Below are 22,940 nucleotides of genomic sequence, written 5' to 3'. Positions count from 1 at the left end.
AGTGTGAAGTCACATATAACCTTTGAGCTGGGCCCAGCAATGTGTCAAAATCACTCCAGTGGGCAGGGCCCAGGCCTAAGAAAAGAATCATACCACATAGGTGCTTGGCCAAGCAATATGTCACAATCCCCACTGTGGACAGGTCCCAGGGAGAAGACAGTCACACAATCTCAGTGATGGACCAGATATATGTTACAATGACTTCTGGGAGTCAGCAGAAGAATCATACCACCTGTATGTTAAACTCAGCAATAAGTCACTCTCTCTTCTGTGGGCAAGGCCCAGGCAGAGAAGTGTCACATCACCTTGGTGCTGGGCCCAAATATATGTCACAATCTCTTTTTGGGCAATGTTCAGGTAAGAGAGAAGAGTCACATAAAATAGTTAAAGGGGGCCAAGCACAATGGCTCACACCTGTAATCCCATCATTTTAAGAGGTTGAGGCGGGCAGATTGGCTGAGGTCAGGAGTTTGAGACCAGCCTGGCCAACATGGTGAAACCCCGTCTCTACTAAAAATAGAAAAATTAGATGGGCCTGGTGGTGTGCACCTGTAATCCCAGCTACTAGGGAGGCTGAGGCAGGAGAATCACTTGAACCCAGGAGGCAGAGGTTGTGGTGATCTGATATTGCGCCACTGCACTCCAGCCTGGGCAACAGAGGAAGACTCTGCCTCAAAAAAAAAAAAAAAAAAAAACTGATATATAAATAGAAAGTGCAGCTGGAGGTGCCGAGGCTCAGTGTCTAGAGCTGTGCTTCATGGGCTTCCTTGCTGGCATGTGGCCAGGTGAACTCTGGGTGTGAGGTGGTTCCTACCCTGGATCTACGATCCCCACCACCTCTCCCAGGCCTGAGTAACCAACACAACGTAGTGCTAAAGAGCGGGTGAGTGACAGGCATCAAGCCCATCCAGGAAGATTTGAATGCCATCTGGGCTGGGGGCTGTCGGGGTAGGGACTATGGCTGCCAGAAACCAGGACGGTCATAAAAGCTGAAATATTAAAATAATTGTTATTATATATATTTTTATTTTTGAATAGCTATCTAGTATATTATTTGAAATGCATGTGACCTTACACAGAAGGTTAAAGGCAAATACCCTGTTGGGTGGGCCTGGCTTAGCTCAGGGAGGGAGCCCTGTCTGAAAAGGCTGCAACTCAGGTCGTTAGTCTTCATTCAGCCGAGCATCTGATCACATCTTCTGTCACTCAGGACCTGAGGGGTGGGGTTTTAATCATTATCCAATCAGGGACGCTGGGCTGGGAACTGTCCAATCAGGCATGCAGCTGGAGCAGACAGGGCGGCTTCCGGGATTGGCGGGGTCTTTGTCTCTCCCTCCAGCCCGAGCTCCAGGTCTTCACTGCTCTGTGTCCTCTACTTCTAGAGGCCCGGTCTCTGTGGCCCTGTGACCTGCAGGTATTGGCGATCCATAGCTAAGACGCCAGGTCCCCCGGAAACCTAGAAATGGTGAGAATGCCGGGTCCGACATCCCGAGAGAGGGGAAGGGGCTGTGGCGGGACTCAGACCTCGCCGCAGTCAGCTCCACAATTTGCGCCCTGAGTTCTCCTCGCCCAGGTCGGCCTCAGTCCACTTCGACCATAAGATGGCGGCTGCGCTGACAGCCAGCCCCCCGGGCGTCCTTTCTCATCCCTGCTCAGTGACTGTGTCCTGGCCTGCAGCCCTCTCTGGGTGGCTCTGCACCCGCAGCGCCGGGTCTCTCCCAGATTGTGCAGGGACCACGGGAGGGTCGTCAGGGGAGAATCCTGATGGGTGCCGGGTTCATGAATGGGAAGAGCTTTGGTCCGTGGCGTTCCCAGTTTCTCTTTCCTTTCATTAAAAATTTATGAGAGTCAAAAGGCCTGGCGCGGTGGCTCGCGCGTGTAATTCCAGCACTTTGGGAGGCCGAGACAGCCTCCCGAGTAGGTGTAATTACAGACATTTGCCACCACGCGCGGCTAAATTGTTTTCTCTTCATATGGCCATTAGAAAAATAGATGAAGCAGTCATGGTCCCTACAATCCAGGAGCTTTTAGTCTAGCAACTGGATAAATGGTTAAATTAAGCATCATATAATTGGTACAATAAATAGATGTGTGCAGAAAACTTGGGCTCTATTTGTGCCACTTTATGTAATTGTGACTTGTGATGTCATCACCTGAAGGAGTATTTATAGACTGAAGAACTATTATTTCTATTTCTTTTACCTTGTTAATACATATTTATCTTTTAATAAAATTATCCTAGAAAACCTTTATAAATTTGTTCAAATTGCTTATTAGTATATGTTATATAATTGATAGGGCAGGGTCTAAGAAAGATTAAAATTATACAAACTCTGAGATTTAAGGTTTTTTGTTTTTTTTTTTTAAGATAAGTTTAGGAAAAACAGAACTGGAAATACCCCAGTGGCATAGAGAACAGAATTCTACATAGAGTCCACTCCCTGCCCCAGTTCTGCTCAGGTTCACCTTTTTGGAGGCCTTATTTAGGTCTGGCCCTACCCTGAAGTGTTGCCTCATAGAACTGATTAGTGGAGATCAGAGTTTTGTCTGGTGAATTCTGCTGCCTTTCTAGGGCTGGTGCTTACAATTCCTGAAACAAAAAAGCAGATAAATTAAAAAAATAAAGTGTATATTTTATGGTTATAATTTTTTATTAAAACTAGTGCTTGCATTCTATCTAGCAACTTGTTTTCTATTCTTACAGATCTAGTAGTTGCTCCACAAGTCACAAAAAAGTAAACATAGACACAATATAAATTTCTCTAAAATACTTTAAATTCTTTCTGCATTCCTCTCTGTCTATATTTAGCTTTTATTGTATTTTTTTTTAAATCAATGACAGAGAAACAGAAGAAATAAAAATGCCAGGCTTTAAATCTAAATCCTGGGAATTATTAAACAGTACCAGCTCCCAGGGTGTTATAAAAATTAAGTTACATAATGTGTTATCCCAGGCACAGTGCCCTGTAACATAATCTTTTTTCTTTTTACTTTTGTTGTATGTCAGCACTTTTAGCTTGTATACCTTTTATAAGGCAGGTAAGGTGGCTCACACCTGTAATCCCAGCATTTTGGGAGGCCGAGGTGAGTGGATCACGAGGTGAGGAGTTTGAGACCAGCCTGGCAAAGAGATCAGCCTGGCCAACATGGTGAAAGCCCATCTCTACTAAAAATACAAACATTAGCCAGGCGTGGTGGCGGACATCTGTAAGCCCAGCTACTCTGGAGGCTGAGGTCGGGGAATTGCTTGAACCCACGAGACAGAGGTTGCAGTGACCCGAGATCACGCCATGGCACTCCAGCTTGGGTGACAGAGCGAGACTCCAACTCAAAAAAGAAAAAAAATTTTTTTGTATAATTTTTATTATCATTTATTTCTAAGTATAGTCTTTTATAATTTTTTTTCTATTTTACTTTAAGTTTTGGGATACAAGTGCAGAACGTGTAGGTTTGTTACATAGGTATACATGTGTCATGGTAGTTTGCTGCACCTATCAACCCGTCATCTAGGTTTTAAACCTGGCATGCAGGCCGGGCGTTGTGGCTCACGCCTGTAATCCCAGGACTTTGGGAGGCCGAGGCAGGTGGATCACGAGGTCAGGAGATCGAGACCATCCTGGCTAACACAGTGAAACCCCGTCTCTACTAAAAATACAAAAAAATTAGCCGGGCGTGGTGGTGGCGCCTGTAGTCCCAGCTACTCGGGAGGCTGAGGCAGGAGAATGGCATGAACCCGGGGGGGCGGAGCTTGCAGTGAGCCGAGATTGTGCCACTGCACTGCCGCCTGGGCCACAGAGCAAGACTCCGTCTCAAAAAAAAAAAAAAAAAAAAAAACCTGGCATGCATTAGCTATTTATCTTAATGCTCTTTCTCTCCTTGTCCTGCCACCCCCCGACTGGCCCTGGTGTGTATGGTTTGTCTCCTTGTGTTTATGTGTGCTCGTTGTTCAACTCTTACTAATGAGTGACAACATGCAGTGTTTGGTTTTCTGTTCCTGTGTTAGTTTTCTGAGGATAATAGCTTTCAGCTGCATCCATGGGCCCTGCAAAATACATGATCTTATTCCTTTTTATGGCTGCATAGTATTCCATGGTTGTGTATGTACCACATTTTCTTTATCCATTCTATCATTGATGGGCATTTAGGTTGGTTCCATATCTCTGCTATTGTAAATAGTGATTCAATAACATATGTGTCTTTTTTTTTCTTTTTTTGGGACATAGTCTTGCTTTGTCGCCAAGGCTAGAGTGCAGTGGCATCATCTCAGCTCACTGCAAGCTCCACCTCGTGGGTTCATGCCATTCTCCTGCCTCAGCCTCCCAAGTAGCTGGGACTACAGGTGCCCACCACTACGCCCGGCTAATTTTTTGTATTTTTAGTAGAGACGGGGTTTCACCAGGTTAGCCAGGATGGTCTCGATCTCCTGACCTCAAGATCCACCTACCTCGGCCTCCCAAAGTGCTGGGATAGTAGAATGATTTATATTCTTGTGAGTATATACTCAGAAATGGTATCACTAGGTCAAATGGTATTTCTGGTCCTAGATCCTTGAGGAATCACCACACTGTCTTCCACAATGGTTGAACTAATTTACATTCCCACCAACAGTGTCAAAGCATTCATATTTCTCCACAGTCTCACCAACATTTATTGTTTCTTGACTTTTTGATAATCGCCATTCTGACTGGCAATTTATTTAGGTCTGGTGTTATAGATCTAATGCCACTTTCTTTTCTCATGGTTGGAGAACAGGTTAGAGAATGTTCCTGTGTAAAAAAAAATTATTTTATTGGATAATTTCAGTTATTTCTGTTAAGTCAGAACCAGTTCTCTTCACTTTTTTATTTTACCTTGAATCAAATTATAAATTCTTTCCGTGGCCACTTTGTAAATGTGTGTGTGTGTGTGTGTGTGTGTGTGTGTATGTATGTGTGTGTTTTTCAGGAACCATTGAAATTTAGGGATGTGGCCATAGAATTCTCTCTGGAGGAGTGGCAATGCCTGGACACTATACAGCAGAATTTATATAGGAATGTGATGTTAGAGAACTACAGAAACCTGGTCTTCTTGGGTGAGGATAACTTCAATATACAATTCCTATTACACCCTAAAGGTTTCATTTTTCTTTTTTATATAATGTTTTTAGGTAATTTATGCTTTGCATAAGTGAGTTTCAGATCCCTGTTTTTATAAAAATCTTAGGGATTCATCTCTGTAGAAAAGAATTTCTTCAAGATATTTCATCTTGACCTGAATTTTCTGCATTCCTGAGCTAATCTGTATTCTTCACTCTAGATTAGAGTGGTAATTCCAGAAGTTTAGTGGCATAAAATATTATTGCTCACACTTTAAAATCTAATTGCCAACACCAATTTTTGATTTGTTGTACTGGACAGTGAAATTAAGAATTAACAAATTTAAAATATTTTCTAAATATTTAGAAATTTCTTTTGTAAATCAGTATTTTGGGATTGATTTACAAGAATATTCTATTTCACCCTCTTTACTGACTGCATTGCCATGTTGGTGATTAGAGAGTATAAGCAAGATTTATGTTATTTATTCTCAATAAAACAGGTATTGCTGCCTCTAAGCCAGACCTGATCACCTGTCTGGAGCAAGAAAAAGAGCCTTGGACTAGAAAGAGACATAGGACGGTGGCCGAACTCCCAGGTAGGTGAGAGTGAAAGTGAATACAACAGATAACATAGATGACCGGTTCAAAGGTCAAAGAAAAAGCTAGTCCTTATAATGTGATTTGGGAAGCTGTATTCCAAAGGAAATAGTTTCTGGAAAGCCCGAGTTTTTGTTTTCTTTTCTTTTTCTTTTGAAAGATGGAGTCTCGCTCTGTCACCCAAGCTGAAGTGCAGTGGCACATTCTGGGCTCACTGCAACCTCCACCTCCAGGTTCAAGTGATTCTCCTGTCTCAGCTTCCCAAGTAGCTGGGACTACAGGTGTGCGCCACCACGCCCAGCTAATTTTTGTATTTTTTTAGTAGAGACAGGGTTTCACTATGTGTTGGCCAGGCTGGTCTCGAACTCCTAACCTCAGGTGATCTGCCCACCTTGGCCTCTGAAAGTGCTGGGATTACAGGCATGAGCCACACCACCCTGCCGAGTTTTTCTATTTTGCTCTCACATAAGGGAGTCTTCTGTCTTATGCTCTTAAGTTCTCTCAGGACTCTGCTTTCCCTTCAGTGATCTGCCTTCTAGTTTACAGTGAGAGCCAAAGTCTCCTTAATGGCATATAAGAGACTGCACAATCTGACTGCTTTTCCATTGTTTTGGGGGACACACAAATATCTGCATAATTTTGAGAAACTCTGTTAAACTATTTTTTAAGTTCTTTTTTTGCATCATCTCTGAAATGTGTGAGAGTAGTAGGTTTTTGTTCATTTTTCTGCACATTCCATCCTGTTTGTATTACTATAGTCTTCAAATATAGTTTGAAATTATAAAGTATGATGTCATTCAGCTTTGTTTTTTTTTCTCAAGATTGCTTTCACTATTCAAAGTTTATTGTAGTTTCATATATAAATTTTAGACTTGTATTTTTCATTACTGTAAAATGCCACTGGAATTTTGATAGGGAGTTTATTGAATCTATAGATCATTTTGAATAACATGGCACTTTTTTTTTTTTGAGACAAGGTCTCGCTCTTTCTCCAGGCTGGAGTGCAGTGGTACAATCTCGGCTCACTGCAACCTCTCCCTTCCAGGTTCAAGCTGTTATCCTGCCTCAGCCCCCCTAGTAGCTGGAACTACAGGTGCTCACCACCAGGCCCAGCTAATTTTTGTATTTTTAGTAGAGACAGAGTTTCGCCATGTTGGCCAGGATGGTCTCCATCTCTTGACCTCGTGATCTTCCTGCCTCAGCCTCCCAAAGTCCTGGGATTACAAGTGTGAGCCACCATGCCTGGCCAACATGGCACTTTAACAGTATTTATTCTTTCAATCTATATACATGAAATATTTTTAAATTTATTTGTGTCTTTTCTAATTTCTCTCATGGATATATCTTTCATTATAAAGACTTTCTACCTCTTTGATTAAATTTCTTCTCAGAAATTTATTTTAATGCTATCGTAAATAAGATTTTTTTTTGAGACAGAGTCTTGCTGTGTTGCCCAGGCTGGAGTGCAGTGGTGCCATCTTGGCTCACTGCAACCTCTGCCTCCCGGGTTCAAGGGATTCTCCTGCCTCAGCCTCCCAAGTAGCTGGGACTACAGGCACGTGCCACCATGCCTGGCTAATTTTTGTATTTTTAGTATAGATGGGGTTTCAGTATGTTGGCCAGGCCGGTCTTGAACTTTTGACCTCAGATGATCCACCTGCCTCAGCCTCCCAAAGTGCTGGAATTACAGGCTTGAGCCACCACGCCTGGCTGTAAATAAGATTTTTAAAATATTTTATCCGATAGCTTAAGTGTATGGAACCATAACTTGTATGTTATTTTTTTTTTTTTTTTTTTGAGACGGAGTCTCGCTCTGTCCCCCAGGCTGGAGTGCAGTGGCGCAGTCTGGGCTCACTGCAAGCTCCGCCTCCCGGGTTCACGCCGTTCTCCTGCCTCAGCCTCCCGAGCAGCTGGGACTACAGGCGCCCGCCACCACGCTCGGCTAATTTTTTGTATTTTTAGTAGAGACGGGGTTTCACCGTGTTTGCCAGGATGGTCTCGATCTCCTGACCTCGTGATCCACCTGCCTCGGCCTCCCAAAGTGCTGGGATTACAGGCATGAGCCACCGCGCCCGGCCTGTATGTTAATTTAATATTTTGCTAATTTACTGAGTGTATTTATTAGTTTAGACAGGATTTAATGTACTTTTTAAATAGATATATATATATGATCATATGATCTACAACCAGCAACTTTTTACTTACTTGTCTTCAATTTCAATGGCTCTTTTTCATTTTTTTGACTAATTCTTTTGCCACATACTTACAGTTCTTTGTTAAAAGAGAAGCATTGACAATAGGCAAAATATATTTTTGTATTAGTGTCTTTAAACTTGAAAAAGCAAAAGTTTCTTCAAGTTTTTATAACCTGTTTTCAGAAGGTAAAGGTCTTTTGTTGGGCCCCCAGGGTAATGAGATGCCCTCTGGGTTAGTAGTGGAGAGGGCATGTAGCTTGGTCACAAGGCTGCTGGGTCTGCACTAGGGTCCACCTTTAGTTGGCTTGTTACAAGGGGCTTGGCTAGTTGTAATTCACATTTTATTTTTTGGACAGACTGAATTTCTCTCAAGGTTTTGACCTGTAGGGCAGACACTAGGGCAGGTTTCTGTAGTCAGATCTGTATATGGTAAGTCTTATTTAAGAATGTGGGTGAGTATGGCATTCACTGTGTGTCAGAGAGGATTTTTCCAGGTCACTGAGTGGGCTTTAACATAGGCAGAACTGGCTGTGAACTGTGGCTCAGGGATGTGAAACTGAGTCATTGAATTGCTTCAGGGACCACAGTAAAGGCCAAGGTCTGCAGGCCTGCTGCATGGCTATAAGTGGGTGTCTTTCTCAAGGTCTCTGAAAGGGTATGACCTCTTACAGACTATGGCTGGGAAAAGTCTGAGATGATTACAGAGTAACTCCAGAAGTATCAGTAGGACCAAGTTGGGTAGGCCATTTCCTGGTCTATACTAAAAAACAGGAGTTCTGTAGTTTGCCACCTGCCTTCTGAAAAATAGCACTTCTCAGAATTGGGCATTAGCAGTTTCACAACTCCCTCCCTGGATCTCAAAGCTCTCCTAAAGGTGCTTAATTTGGAGATTAGGTCTTGCTACATAACCCAGGCTGGTTTTGAAATCCTGGCCTGAAGCAATTTTCCAACCTCAGGCCGGGCGCGGTGGCTCACACCTGTAATCCCAGCACTTTGGGAGGCCGAGATGGGCAGATCATGAGGTCAGGAGATCGAGACCATCCTGGCTAACACGGTGAAACCCCGTCTCTACTAAAAATACAAAAAAATTAGCCAGGCATGGTGGCAGGCGCCCGTAGTCCCAGCTATTCGTGAGGCTGAGGCAAGTGAATGGTGTAAACCCAAGAGGCAGAGGGTGCAGTGAGCCGAGATTGTGCCACTGCACTCCAGCCTAGGTGACAGAGCAAGACTCCATCTCAAAAAAAATAAATAAATAAATAAAATTGTCTCTAGTTTCTTTTTTTTTTTTTTTTGAGACGGAGTCTTGCTCTGTCCCCCAGGCTAGAGTGCAGTGGCGCGATCTCGGCTCACTGCAAGCTCCGCCTCCCGGGTTCACGCCATTCTCCTGCCTCAGCCTCCCGAGTAGCTGGGACTATACAGGTGCCTGCCAACACGCCCGGCTAATTTTTTGTATTTTTAGTAGAGACAGGGTTTCACCGTGTTCGCCAGGATGGTCTCGATCTCCTGACCTCGTGATCCGCCCGCCTCGGCCTCCCAAAGTGCTGGGATTACAGGCTTGAGCCACCGTGCCCGGCCACTGGTGGAGGTGCCGGGGAATGAACTCTAGTTTCTTTTAAATGCTTATTTATTAAAAGTTTCTCATTAGAATCTTCTGTTTATGATTACACTCCATTTTCTTTGAAATTTTACTCCCATGGAGCACATGCCAATTATTCAAAATACCTGCCTTCTGTGAGTACACAGTCACATGTTATAGTGATTTAGAGAATAGAATTTTTTTTTCTTTTCTTTTCTTTTTTTTTTTTTTGAGACAGAGTCTCACTCTGTTGCCAGGCTAAAGTACAATGGTGCAATCTCGGCTCACTGCAACCTCCGCCTCCTGGGTTCAAGCAGTTCTGCTGCCTCAGCCTCCCGAGTAGCTGGGATTACAGCCATGTGCCAAAACGCCCAGCTAATTTTGTATTTTTAGTAGAGATGGGGTTTCACTATGTTGGTCAGGCTGGTCTTGAACTCCCAACTTCAGGTGATCCGCCTGCCTCTGCCACCCAAAGTGCTGGGATTACATGTGTGAGCCACCGCACCTGGCCTATTTAGATAAATTCATAACGGTACATCGGTATTGCAAACCAGATATTTATTTATTTATTTATTTATTGTTGAGATGGAGTTTTGCTCTTATTGCACAAGCTGGAGTGCAATGGCGCAGTCTCGGTTCACTGCAACCTCCACCTGCCAGGTTCAAGCAATTCTCCTGCCTCAGCCTCCCGAGTAGCTGAGATTACAGGCATGTGCCACCATGCCTGGCTAATTTTGTACTTCTTTTTTTAGTAGAGATAGGGTTTCTCCATTTTGGTCAGGCTGGTCCCAAACCCCCAACCTCAGATAATCCACCTACCTCAGCCTCCCAAAGTGCTGGGATTACAGGTGTGAGCCACCACGCCTGGCCTACTAGTGTGTTTTTTTAGAGATGCAGTCTCACTCTGTTGCCCAGGCTGAAGTGCAGTGGAGTGATTTTGGCTCACTGCAACCTCTGCCTCCCATGTTCAAGGGATCCTACCACTTCAGCCTCCTGAGTAGCTGGGACTACAGGCACATACCACCAGGACTGGCTAATTTTTGTATTTTTAGTAGAGACGGGGTTTCCCTATGTTGGCCAGGCTGATCTCGTACTTCTGACCTGAAGTGATTTGTCCACCTCAGTCTCCCTAAGGGCTGGGATTATAGGCGTGAGCCACCACACCTGGCTGCAAACCATATTTTGAGTAAACATTTCTCTCATTATTGTTTTCCAGTTCATACTAGTGTGTGTGTTTTTTTTTTTTTTTTGAGACGGAGTCTCGCTCTTGCCCAGGCTGGAGTGCAGTAGCGCGATCTCGGCTCACTGCAAGCTCTGCCTCCCGGGTTCACACCATTCTCCTGCCTCAGCCACCTGAGTAGCTGGTACTACAGGCGCCCACCACCACGCCCGGCTAATCTTTTTTATTTTTAGTAGAGACGGGGTTTCACCGTTTTAGCCAGGATGGTCTCGATCTTCTGACCTCATGATCTGCCCACCTCGGCCTCCCAAAGTGCTGGGATTACAGGCATGAGCCACCGCGCCTGGCCTACTAGTGTGTTTTTTTTTAGTGTAGGTTTCTTAATATTAGTTTCTTGTGTTTTTTAGTTTTACATATGTATTATAATTTTAGACAATTTGCAATTCTGTTTGTACACTTTAAGTCAGTGTGGGGTTTACTTAAGAGATACATCAGCCATATGTCTATGTGTGTTTATCTATAAATATAACCACAACTTTGGTTATGACTTATCTTGTATATATTCTTTCTTAGTTGATTTTTTTTTTGAGGTGGAGTTTCGCTCTGTCACCCAGGCTGGAGTGCAATGGCGCAATCTTGGCTAACTGCAACCTCTGCCTCCCGGGTTCAAGCAGTTCTCCAGCCTCAGCTACTGAGTAGCTGGGATTACAGGCTCATGTCACCACACCCAGATAATTTTTATATTTTTAGTAGAGATGGGGTTTCACAATGTTGGCCAGGCTGGTCTCGAACTTCTGACCTCAGGTGATCCGCTCACCTTGGCCTCCCAAAGTGCTGAGATTACTGGCGTGAGCCACCGTGCCCGGCCCCTTTTTTTTTCCTTAGTTGATTTTCAGTGTTTGTTTTATCTTGTCTAATTGAGTAGTCATGGAAATAGTTTTATTTTCACCATGTGTTTAATGATGAATATGTATTTGCTGTGTGTGAGAGAAACACTTTTGTGATTTGAAGGTAATTTATGAAAAGATTTATGATTCTGAATTTTTTCTGATTTTGAGAAAAATTAATTGTAAAAACACATAACATAAAATTTACCCTCTTAAATTTATTGAAGTATACATTTCAGGGCCAGGCATGGTTGTGGCTTACATGTGTAGTCCCAGAATTTGGGAATCTTAAGGCAGGAGGATTGCTTGATCCCAGAAGTTTGAGACCAGCCTGGGCAACATATGGAGTTTCCCACTCTACAAATTTTTTTTTTTTAACCCAGGCATGGTTGTGTGCACCTGTGGTCCCAGCTCTTTGAAAGATTGAGGGAGGAGGATTACTTGAGTCTGGGAATTTGAGGTTACACTTAGCCATGATTGTGCCACTGCACTCCACCTTGCGTGATAGAATGAGACCCTGTCTCAAAAAAAAGCTGTACATTTCAGACATGTTAAGTGTATTCATATTGTTATGCAAAAGACTTTTAAAAATTTTACATCTAATAAAACTAAAACTCAATATCCATTAAGTAACAGCTGAACATTTTACCCTCTCTCCAGCCCTTGACAAATATCCTTCTACTTTCTGTTTTTATGAGTGTGAGTACTTAAGATATCTCCTGTAAATGGGATCATATAGTATCCATCATCTTGTTAATGGCTTATTTCAGGTGACATAATAATTCTCAAAGTTTGTCTTAAAGTGTGACAAGATTTTTTTTAAGGCTGAATAATATTCCATTGTATTTATATGTTACATTTTTTCATGTATTTATAAGTCAAGAAAGGGTTGCTTCAGTCTTTTGGCTTTTGTGAATACTGGTACAGTAAACATCAATGTTCAAATATGCCTTCTAGCTCCTGCATTGCAGAGTCTGCATATAGATTTACAAATTGAATTATTGTATTTAATGATTCCATTTTTAATTATTTGGGTAACATAACATTTTAAAACAGTGGCTGCATCCTTGTTTTACACCAACAAATAACGGGTTTTCAGTTCATCATCAACAGATTTAATGTTTTAAAAAAATTGATAGTGGCCATTCGAATTGGTTTGAGTTGATTTTTTTCACGTGATTTTTATGCATTTCTCTACAAATGTAATTTCCTGTGTCTTTTCAAATGCTTTTTCCCATTTTTGTATTTTTTTGATGAAAATTTATTTCAATTATTAGTCCATTTAAGACTTGTTTATATATTCTCAATATTAACTGCCATGGACCTTGCTGGACTGAACAAAGGAGGATGAACGTGGGAATAAAAACAAAGACAAAAGAGTATATTTGGAAGAAGGGGTCAGGGGGCTTCTTGCTTCTAGTGAACAAGGACCCTGAACTTCTATAGCCCTTTGTATTTATTGAGTAAAGGAGATAGGGAGAAGGGGGTGGTTGTCAGTCAGCTGCTTTACTTAGTGCAGGCTTGCATGACTGCATTCTTTGAACAGTAGTCTGCAGATGTTCCAGTAGATAACCTCAAGGAGCATGGCACCAGGGAATGACTACCCTCAGCAAACCTTCTGGTGGCAGGCACAGATGTGAGTTTGCCCACATCCTGCATTCATGATAAACAGTTTGCTGTTTGATCACATAGCCTTCAATGGAATGCTGAGTTGGTCATGATCCTCGGGCCTTTAGCTCCCTACAATTAACTCTTATCACATATAATTTGAAATGTTTTTACTTATTTTCTACAAGGCATTGTCACTCTAATGTTTTTTTGATGCGTGGAAATTTTGAAGTGTAGTGTAGTTACTTTTTTCTTTGATGCTCATGCATTTAATATCATATCAAAAAAAAATGGTGCCAAGACCAACGTCATGTCATTTCTCTTTTTTTCTAAGAGATTTGTTATTTTTATATGTTTAAGTATTTTATTTAAAATATTTTTTGTATATGATTCAAAGAATCCAGCTTTATCAGTGTTGGTGTCCAGTTTTCAACATGATTTTTTTGAAGAGATTGTCTTTTCTCTAGTGTGTGCTCATGGCAACGTTGTAAAAGATTATTTAATCATATACTGAAGAGTTTATTTCTGGGCTCTCTATTCTGTTTTTTAATCTGTTTAGCTGTCTGTCAGTACCACCTTGTTTTTGTAGCTATTAATATTTTTTAAAATCCAGAAGTATAACACCTCTTTGTTCTTTTTCATGAGTGTTTGGCTATAGTTTATAATCAAATTTAAAAATTTTAAACAATATTCTTGTAAAACTTGTGCTTTGGGGATTTTTATAGAAATTATATTGAATGTATTCATCACTGTAAGTTGTACAGACATCTTTGGAAACTTAAATTTTTTGACCCTTGAGTAAAACTATGTTGAAGAGTATGTGTTATTTTCATATATATTTGGATGTGCCAGTTTTACTTGTGCTCTCAATTTCCAGTTTCATTCCGTTTTAGTCAGAAAACATTCAGTGTACAATTTTTATTTTCTTACATTTATTTGTTGTCATTGTTGTTTTGAGACAGGATCTTTTTCTCTTACCCAGGCTGGAATGCAGTGACTGCAGCTTCAACCTTCGGGGCTCAAGTGCTCCTTTCACCTCAGCCTTCTTAGTAGCTCAAACTACAGAGATGCACTACCATGCCTGGCTAATTTTTTGATTATTTGTAGGGACGGAGTCTTACTGTGTTCCTAGGCTCATCTCAAACTTCTGGCCGCAGGAGATCCTCCCATCTTGGTCTCCCAAAGTGTTGAAATTATAGGCATGAGCCACAGCACCCACCTGGTATTCCTAAATTTAATAAGACTTGTTGTGTATCCTAACAGAATACACCAGGTACAAATAAGAATATTGTGTATTTTCTTGCTTTTAACTGGAAAGTTGTTTACATGTCTGTTAAGCCTAGTTGATCTGTGGTATAACCTGAATGCTCACGTTCCCCAAACATTATGCTGCAATGCAGTCCTCAGTGTTGGATGCAGAACCTGCTGGGAGGTGTTCGAGTCATGGGGGCAAATTTCTCATGAATGGCTTGGCATCACTCTCTTGGTAATCAGAAACTTTACCCTCTGTTAATTTAAATGAGAGCTGGTTCATTAAAATTACCTGGCTTCTTTATTTCACACTTGCTCTGTCCCTTACCATGTGATATGTTCAGTTACTCTTTCTGTTTCACCATGATTGTAAGCTTTGTGAGACCCTCACCAGAAGTCGATGCTGGCACGCACTTCTTGTACGGTCTGCCAAACTGTGTGCCAAATAAACTTTTTCTTTTTTCTTTTTTTTTGTTTTTGTTTTGTTTTGTTTTGTTTTTGAGACATAGTCTCACTCTGTCACCTAGGCTGGACTGCAGTGGCACAATCTTGGCTCACTGCAACCTCCGCCTCCTGGCTTCAAGCTATTCTCCTGCCTCAGCCTCCCGAGTAGCTGGGATTACAGGCATGCACCACCACACCTGGCTAATTTTGTATTTTAAGTAGAGACAGAGTTTCACCATGTTGGCCAGGCTGGTCTCAAACTCCTGACCTCAGTTGATTTGCCTGCCTTGGCCTCCCAAAGTGCTGTGATTACAGGCATGAGCCACCGCACCCTGCCAACCTTTTTTCTTTATAAATTATCCACTCTCAGGTATGCCTCTGTATGCAAAATAATTGAAGTTGGCAATTTACTTTTAAAGGTATTATGTTATATTGGGGAGCAGAAAGGTCTATTTTGGGTAAATGTAACAGACTTTTATTTTCTTTCTATGTGGCTCTTTGCATTCTGTTCACCTGGGTCATTGCACACACTTAACTAATTTATAAATTTTCCACAAATGTATTTTGGTCAATATGTTTTTGTTACATTTATATTTCTATTAAGAAATTGGGGCCTTTAGGCTGAGCACGGTGGCTCATGCCTGTAATCCCAGCATTTTGGGAGGCTGAGGTGGGCAGATCACGAGGTCAGGAATTTGAGACCAGCCTGGCCAACATGGTGAAACCCCGTTTCTACTAAAAATACAAATATTAGCTGGACATGGTGGCACATGCCTGTAATCCTAGCTACTCAGTAGGCTGAGGCAGGAGAGTTGCTCGAACCTGGGAGGTAGCGGTTGCAGTGAGCTGAGATCACACTACTGCAGTCCAGCCCAAGTGACAGATTGAGACTCCGTCTCAGGAAAAAAAAAAAAAGAAAGAAATTAGGGCCTTTGGTATTTTGCTATACCATCTTGCTTATGTAATTTGTATAATTGTATAGGTTGGATTTGTAAAGTATATTTAGAGTCTATCAAGTGGAGTCATTTGTTATTTTTATTTCTTTCAGTTATTTGTTCTCATTTTGCCCAAGACTTTTCACCAGAGCAGAACATAAAAGATTCCTTCCAAAAAGTGACACTGAGAAGATATGGAAAATGTGAACATGAGAATTTACAGTTAAGTAAAAGTGTGGATGAGTGCAAGGTGCAAAAAGGAGGTTATAATGGACTTAACCAATGTTTGCCAACTACCCAGAACAAAATATTTCAATGTGATAAATATATGAAAATCTTTCATAAATTTTCAAATTTAAGTGGACATAAGGTAAGACACACCAGAAAAAAACCTTTTAAATGTAAAGAATTTGGCAAATCATTTTGCATGTTTTCAAACCTAACTCAACATAAAATAATTTGTACTAGAGTAAATTTCTACAAATGTGAAGATTGTGGAAAAGCCTTTAATGGATCCTCAATCTTTACTAAACATAAAAGAATTCATATTGGAGAGAAACTGTACATATGTGAAGAATGTGGCAAAGCCTGTAACCAGTTCACAAACCTTACTACACATAAGATAATTTATACTAGAGAGAAACTCTACAAACGTGAAGAATGTAGCAAAGCCTTTAACCCGTCATCACACATTACAACACATACAATAATTCATACTGGAGAGAATCCCTACAAACGTGAAGAATGTGGCAAAGCCTTTAATCAGTCCTCAACCCTTACTACACATAAGATAATTCATACCAGAGAGAAACTCAATGAATATAAGGAATGTGGCAAAGCTTTCAACCAGTCCTCACACCTTACCAGACATAAGATGATTCATACTGGAGAGAAACCCTACAAGTGTGAAGAATGTGGCAAAGCCTTTAACCAGTTCTCACACCTTACCAGACATAAGATAATTCATACTGGAGAGAAGCCCTAGAAATGTGAAGAATGTGGCAAAGCCTTTAGGCAGTCCTCACACCTTACTACACATAAGATAATTCATACTGGAGACAAACCCTACAAATGTGAAGAATGTGGCAAAGCTTTTAACAAGTCCTCACACCTTACTAGACATAAGGTAATTCATACTGGAGAAAAACCCTACCAGTGTGAAAAATGTGGCAAAGCTTCTAACCAATCCTCAAACCTTACTGAACATAAGAATATTCATGCTGAAGAGAAACCATACAAATGTGAAGAATGTGGCAAAGCCTTTAACCAGTTCTCAAACCTTACTACACATAAAAGAATTCATACTGGAGAGAAACCCTACAAATGCGAAGAATGTGGCAAAGCTTTTAGCCAGTCCTCAATCCTTACTACGCATAAGAGAATTCATACTGGAGAGAAACCCTACAAATGTGAAGAATGTGGCAAAGCTTTCTATCGATCCTCAAAGCTTACTGAACATAAGAAAATTCATACTGGAGAGAAACCCTACGCATGTGAAGAATGTGGCAAAGCCTTTAACCATTCCTCACACCTTACTACACATAAGGTAATTCATACTGGAGAGAAACCCTACCAATGTGAAGAATGTGGTAAAGCCTTTAACCAGTCCTCACACCTTACTAGACATAAGAGAATTCATACTGGAGAGAAACCCTACCAATGTGAAAAATGTGGCAAAGCTTTTAACCAGTCCTCAAACCTTACTGGACATAAGAAAATTCATAGTGGTGAGAAACTCTACAAACCTAAAAGATGTAACAGTGATTTTGAAAACACTTCAAAGTTTTCTAAACATAAAAGAAATTATGCTGGTGAGAAATCTTAGAAATGTGAAGAATGTAACAAAACCTTTAAAGGTTGTCACACTTGATTGTACATAAGATAATTCATACTTAAAAAAACCTACAAGTGTGAAGAATGTGGCAAAACTTTTAACCAATGCTCACACCTTATTGCACAGGAAAGCATTTGTACTAGAAAAAAAATTTCAAATATACAGAATGTGAAAAAGCCATTAATATCTGTTCACATCTTAACATCAGAGATTTCATACTTAATAAAAGCATTATACATGCAATTACTGTCAAAAATCTTTCAGAAAATAGAAGCCTCTAAAGTGAAGAGTATTCATTTTGAAGACACACATTATGAACATAAGGAGGGTTGTAGTAACCTTTGCTTGTATCACAGATCTCCTTGTACACATTTTGTACTAGAGGAAAACCCTGGAGCAATTGCTTAAACTTTGTGCAACATAGGGAAATATATATTGGAGAAAAACCCTGCAAATGTAATAAATTTGGGAAAACTTTTTTTCAAAAATGACAGCTCAGAAAACACTAGAGGGTTCATACTAAAATCTATTTTTGCAGATGCAGTAAATATGAAAAAATATTTAATCCAAAATTCTATGTAAATATCAGATAATTCACAGTAGAAATATTTAAGGCACTGACACTTCAGATGTTACACTAAATAACATTGCTGAGTATAGAAAGGAATCTAAAACTAAAGTTGGTAAATGAATTATTTGTATATAACATAAGAAGTAGCAAATTTTTGCAGTTATAATTACATTCAAAGTATACTTTTTTCTTTGAAAAAATTAGGTTTTATAAGAAGTGAATAATGTCATTAACTCAAATTATGCTCTTCATTCCTATTGTATTCACATGTGAAAGCATGTGACTAATTGTTGCTGCATCAGAGATGAGAGATTCTTTGTTAGGCGTGCATTACGACCTTTTTTAGTGAAAGTAAGGACATTAAAATGTAAGATGCAAGATGAAAATGTAAGTGGAGAGGCTCTTTCTGGTTAATTTATAGTATTGACTGATGCATGAGGTAGGTGTTCAGAGAAATATCCTGTATTATATTGAGAAAAAAATTTTTTTGGTATATCATTTTACTAATTGTACTTTCTTTTTTTTTTTTTTTTTGAGACAGAGTTTCGCTCTTGTTGCCCAGGCTGGAGTGCAATGGTGTGATCTTGGCTCACCGAAACCTCCACCTCCCAGGTTCAAGGGATTCTCCTGCCTCAGTCTCCCGAGTAGCTAGGATTACAGGCATGTGCCACCATGCCTGTCTAATTTTGTATTTTTAGTAGAGATGGGGTTTCTCTATGTTGGGCAGGCTGGTCTCGAACTCCCGACCTCAGGTGATCCACCCACCTTGGCCTCCCAAAGTGCTGGGAATTCAGGCGTGAGTCACCATGCCTGGCCAATTGTATTTATATGTAATAAAATGTAGTACATTTTAAAATTTTTAGATAATGTGTGAACTTATTAATCAGGCTTTTTAAAAAACATGTTAAGACCATTGTGCATTCAATGAAGCATTATTATGCCATTAAATTTAACTTATCTCATCTTACTCAAGGATATAGGTAAATGATGGTAACAATACACTATTTAATAAGATAATGGACTAACATTTCTAGTAATCTATTTTGCCAGTGGCTTTAAATTGCAAATAAGTCAGAGAATATTATTCCTGTAGGTTGAATTATTATTCATTTTTTCTTATTTAAACTTATTTTTCTTAATTTTTGTGGGTACATAGTATGTGTAAATATGGCATATATGGCATATTTTGATACAGGTATATAATATGTAATAATTACATATGGGTAAATGAAATATTCATTACCTGCAGCATTTATTGTTTGTATTATAAACTAATTCTGCACTTTTCGGTTTTTGTTTTTTTTTTTTTTTTTGAGACAAGTCTCACTGTGTCACCCAGGCTGGAGTGCATTGGCATGGTCTCTGCTCACTGCAACCTCCACCTACCGGGTTCAAGTGATTCTCCCACCTCAGCCTCCTGAGTAGTTGGGACTACAGGCACATGCCACCACACTGAGCTAATTTTTGTATTTTTAGTAGAGACAGAGTTTGACTGTGTTGGCCAGGTTTGTCTTGAATTCCTGACCCTGTGATTAGCCCCCTCGGCCTCCCAAAGTGCTGGGATTACAGGTGTGAGCCACCACGCCCAGCCACTTTTAGTTGCTTTTAAATGTACATTAAATTGTTATTGGCTACAGGGTCTCTTTTATGGTCATAAGAAAACAATATAAACAAAATGCATACATTTCTGAGACCTGAATTAACATTAAAAAATTGTTACATATTTTTCTTCAAACGTGTTGCCTGTCTGCCTGTGAGCACATACAATTAGTTTTGATTTACACGGAGTTAAATATATACATATATTACTTTAAAGATAAAGCTTGGGTTTAAAACAATTATGGAGTAAATAAATGCCTTCTTTGTGAGTGTGAGTTTCTACCTAGTTTCAGAAGAGCAATATTGAAACAAATCAAATTATTTTAATTAGATGACTACTACAAAACTAAAAAAACTTAAAAATGCTGGAAACAAATCCATACTCTCTGCTTTGTGTTGAATTGATTACTGTAAAATTGTATGGCTTATAATTCAGAATCTCCCTATGCAAATTTTTGTTTTTACCTGCCTGATTCTTAGGCTAGACCCATAATTTTCTTGTGTCTTACATTTTTTTCTCTTATGTAAGATGCTATGTGAGCTGGTCAGAGATTATAAAAATAATTTTTATAGAATTAGTGCAAACAAATTTAGATGTAATTTCAAAATTAGTGTATTGTTATATTTTATGTTGTTAGAATATTTTATTTTGTTCTTTTAATTGGAGAACCCTATATAAGCCTACTTTTTTCTTTTTTTTTTTTTTGAGATGGGGTCTCGCTCTTTCTTCCAGCCCAGAGTGCAGTGGCGCAATCTCGGCTCACTGCAAGCTCCGCCTCCTGGGTTCACGCCATTCTCCTGCCTCAGCCCCCCGAGTAGCTGGGACTACAGGCGCCCGCCACTGCACCTGGCTAATTTTTTGTATTTTTAGTAGAGACGGGGTTTCACTGTGTTAACCAGGATGGTCTCGATCTCCTGACCTCGTGATCCGCCCGCCTCAGCCTCCCAAAGTGCTGGGATTACAGGCATGAGCCACCGCGCCCGACCATAAGCCTACTTTTTTTAGTTTTTGTTCCTTTCACTTTTTATAATGAAAACAAGTAAATACTGATTGAGCCCATTTGTTTAGGTAAGTACTAGGGGGGCTTCCTAAATCATGAGGATGTTTTTATATATAAATGTAGCAAACAAACATGACAGTGCTTTCTGTGTCACAGATGCTTTATAATAAGCCATAAATATTCCTGTTGGAGTTAGTTTGTAACTTCAAGACAGAGGTGGAACATATCAATGGTGAGAAATAACGATTTTTTATGTGGAGAGGACATTTTTTTTCAGGCTGCAAAGCTCAATTTTGCTGAATTAAAAAATTGTGCTTCTTTTGTTTCCTAATTGTCTTAGTTTTGTTTGTCTTATTATGTGTATTTCAGCTGTGTATGCATCACAGCCCTCCTTTTTGCTTTGCTGTGCTTACAGTTTTCTCACTGTTCTCTTCACACCATGTCATTTCATATGGTATATTGTAGGTTTTGATGAGAAATCAGTATTTTTAATGCACTGCAAGATTGGTTTTAACTGGAGATTTTGCTTATCAATATAACTTTCTGATCAGTTAAATTAAGACAAAAAGCATACAGTGTCCACAGATGAAGGGATTAAATCATTTAGCATTGTTTTTCTCTGTTAAAGAATAATCTTACTAATTCTTACACAAAGTGTGGCAAGTATAAAATTTGCTTGAAAATATATCTTAGAAATTAAACTTTTAATTTAATTTTCTACAGTATACTTATACCACAATGTACATTTCCATGAAAAATATTCTAAGTGTGAACTTTAAACATTGCAAAATAGTAAAATGACCTCTGTGAATTTGAAACCTGGAGTAATATTTCTTTTCCATATTCATATTACAATTTGAAGAAATTTTCTCAGTCTTATATGATTTTTTTAGTGGGTGAAGTTCAGTCTACAGTTTTTACATTTAGTCACCTAACTCTAGCCAACTTCTTGGTCATATTCTCTGGAAAACATTCGAAGATCATGGCAGCTTTTGGATTAAAACATTTTCTATTATTTTGCGTGCAAACTTGTTTACTATGTTCAGAGTGGCCAGTCATGAGACCATAAGAAACAGCTGCCCTTTTAGTGTCTTTCATACCATTACCATCTGTAATATATAAATTATGCATTTATTCTGTGAAGCATGACATTTTGAAGTATATACACATTGTCAAATTCTTCATTCTAGGTAATTAATGCTTTACCTCACATAGTTAACATTTTTGCGGTAAGAGCACATGACAATGTTTTAGCATTTTTCAGAAATACAAATACGTTGTTATGAACTATAGGCACCATGCAGTACAAAAGCTTTTTTGAACTTATTTCTCCTATTCAACTGTAATTATGTATTTGACAGACATCTTTCTAAACCCCTCTTTTTTCCAAATACATTGGCATCTGTTGGTCACCATTTTATTCTCTACTTCAATTAGATTAATTTTTCTAGAATCATGTAAGTGAAATAATTTGGTTAATCTATGTAATTGAAAATAATAAATTTTGTTATTTTAAAGATGAATAGTATTCCATTGTGTATATATACCACATTGTCTTTATATACTCATTAGATGTTGAAGTGTTAATTCTGTATTTTGGCAATTGTGAAGAACATTACAAATATTTCTTCATTCTGATTTAATTATTTTGAGATATGTATCCATTATTGAAATTGCTGTATGATAGTTTGATTTTAAATTTTTAAAGAAATCTGTATTTTGTTTTTCTTAATGGCTGCCCTCATTTACATTCAAACCAACTGTGCAAGCATTCTATTTTCTTCACACCTTTACTAATACTCGTTTTCTTTTTAATAAGAGTCATTCTAACAGGAGTGAGTTGATATATCATCTTTTTTTTATTTTTTTGCTTTCCTTTCCCTGATAATGATTAATATTGAGCATTTTTAAATATATCTTTTGACTATGTATGTCTATTTTTGAAAATATTTAAGCCTTTTGCTCATTTTTAATAGTACTTTTTTTGTTGTATTGTCATTTGAGATTCTTACATATTTTTGGTATTAACACATTGTCACATGTATGATTTGCACATTTTTTCCATTTTTTAGTTGTCTGATCCTGTTGATTGCCTCAGATTCTTTGCAGCAATTTTTTGATTTGAAGTAATCTGATTAATCTATTTTTCTTTTGGTTCCCTGGGATTTTGAGGTTATATCAGAAA

At 39.4% G+C, this 22,940-nt stretch overlaps 1 protein-coding gene across 1 annotated transcript; it reads left to right on the top strand.

Moving 5' to 3' along the window:
• Window positions 1–794: 794 nt before the first annotated feature.
• On the top strand, window positions 795–17,799 carry LOC116478768 (zinc finger protein 681). The gene is given in 5 exon segments (XM_032170269.3): window positions 795–883; window positions 1,383–1,465; window positions 4,945–5,071; window positions 5,578–5,673; window positions 15,864–17,799. Coding segments are annotated over 4 exon segments (1,938 nt in total). The 5' UTR covers window positions 795–883; window positions 1,383–1,462; the 3' UTR covers window positions 17,576–17,799.
• Window positions 17,800–22,940: the final 5,141 nt, after the last annotated feature.

The sequence above is a fragment of the Hylobates moloch genome, unplaced genomic scaffold (assembly GCF_009828535.3).
Source record: "Hylobates moloch isolate HMO894 unplaced genomic scaffold, HMol_V3 SCAFFOLD_12, whole genome shotgun sequence".
NCBI lineage: Eukaryota > Metazoa > Chordata > Mammalia > Primates > Hylobatidae > Hylobates > Hylobates moloch.
Note: the sequence above shows the minus strand (reverse complement) of the source record. Positions and strands in the feature narration are given on the sequence as shown.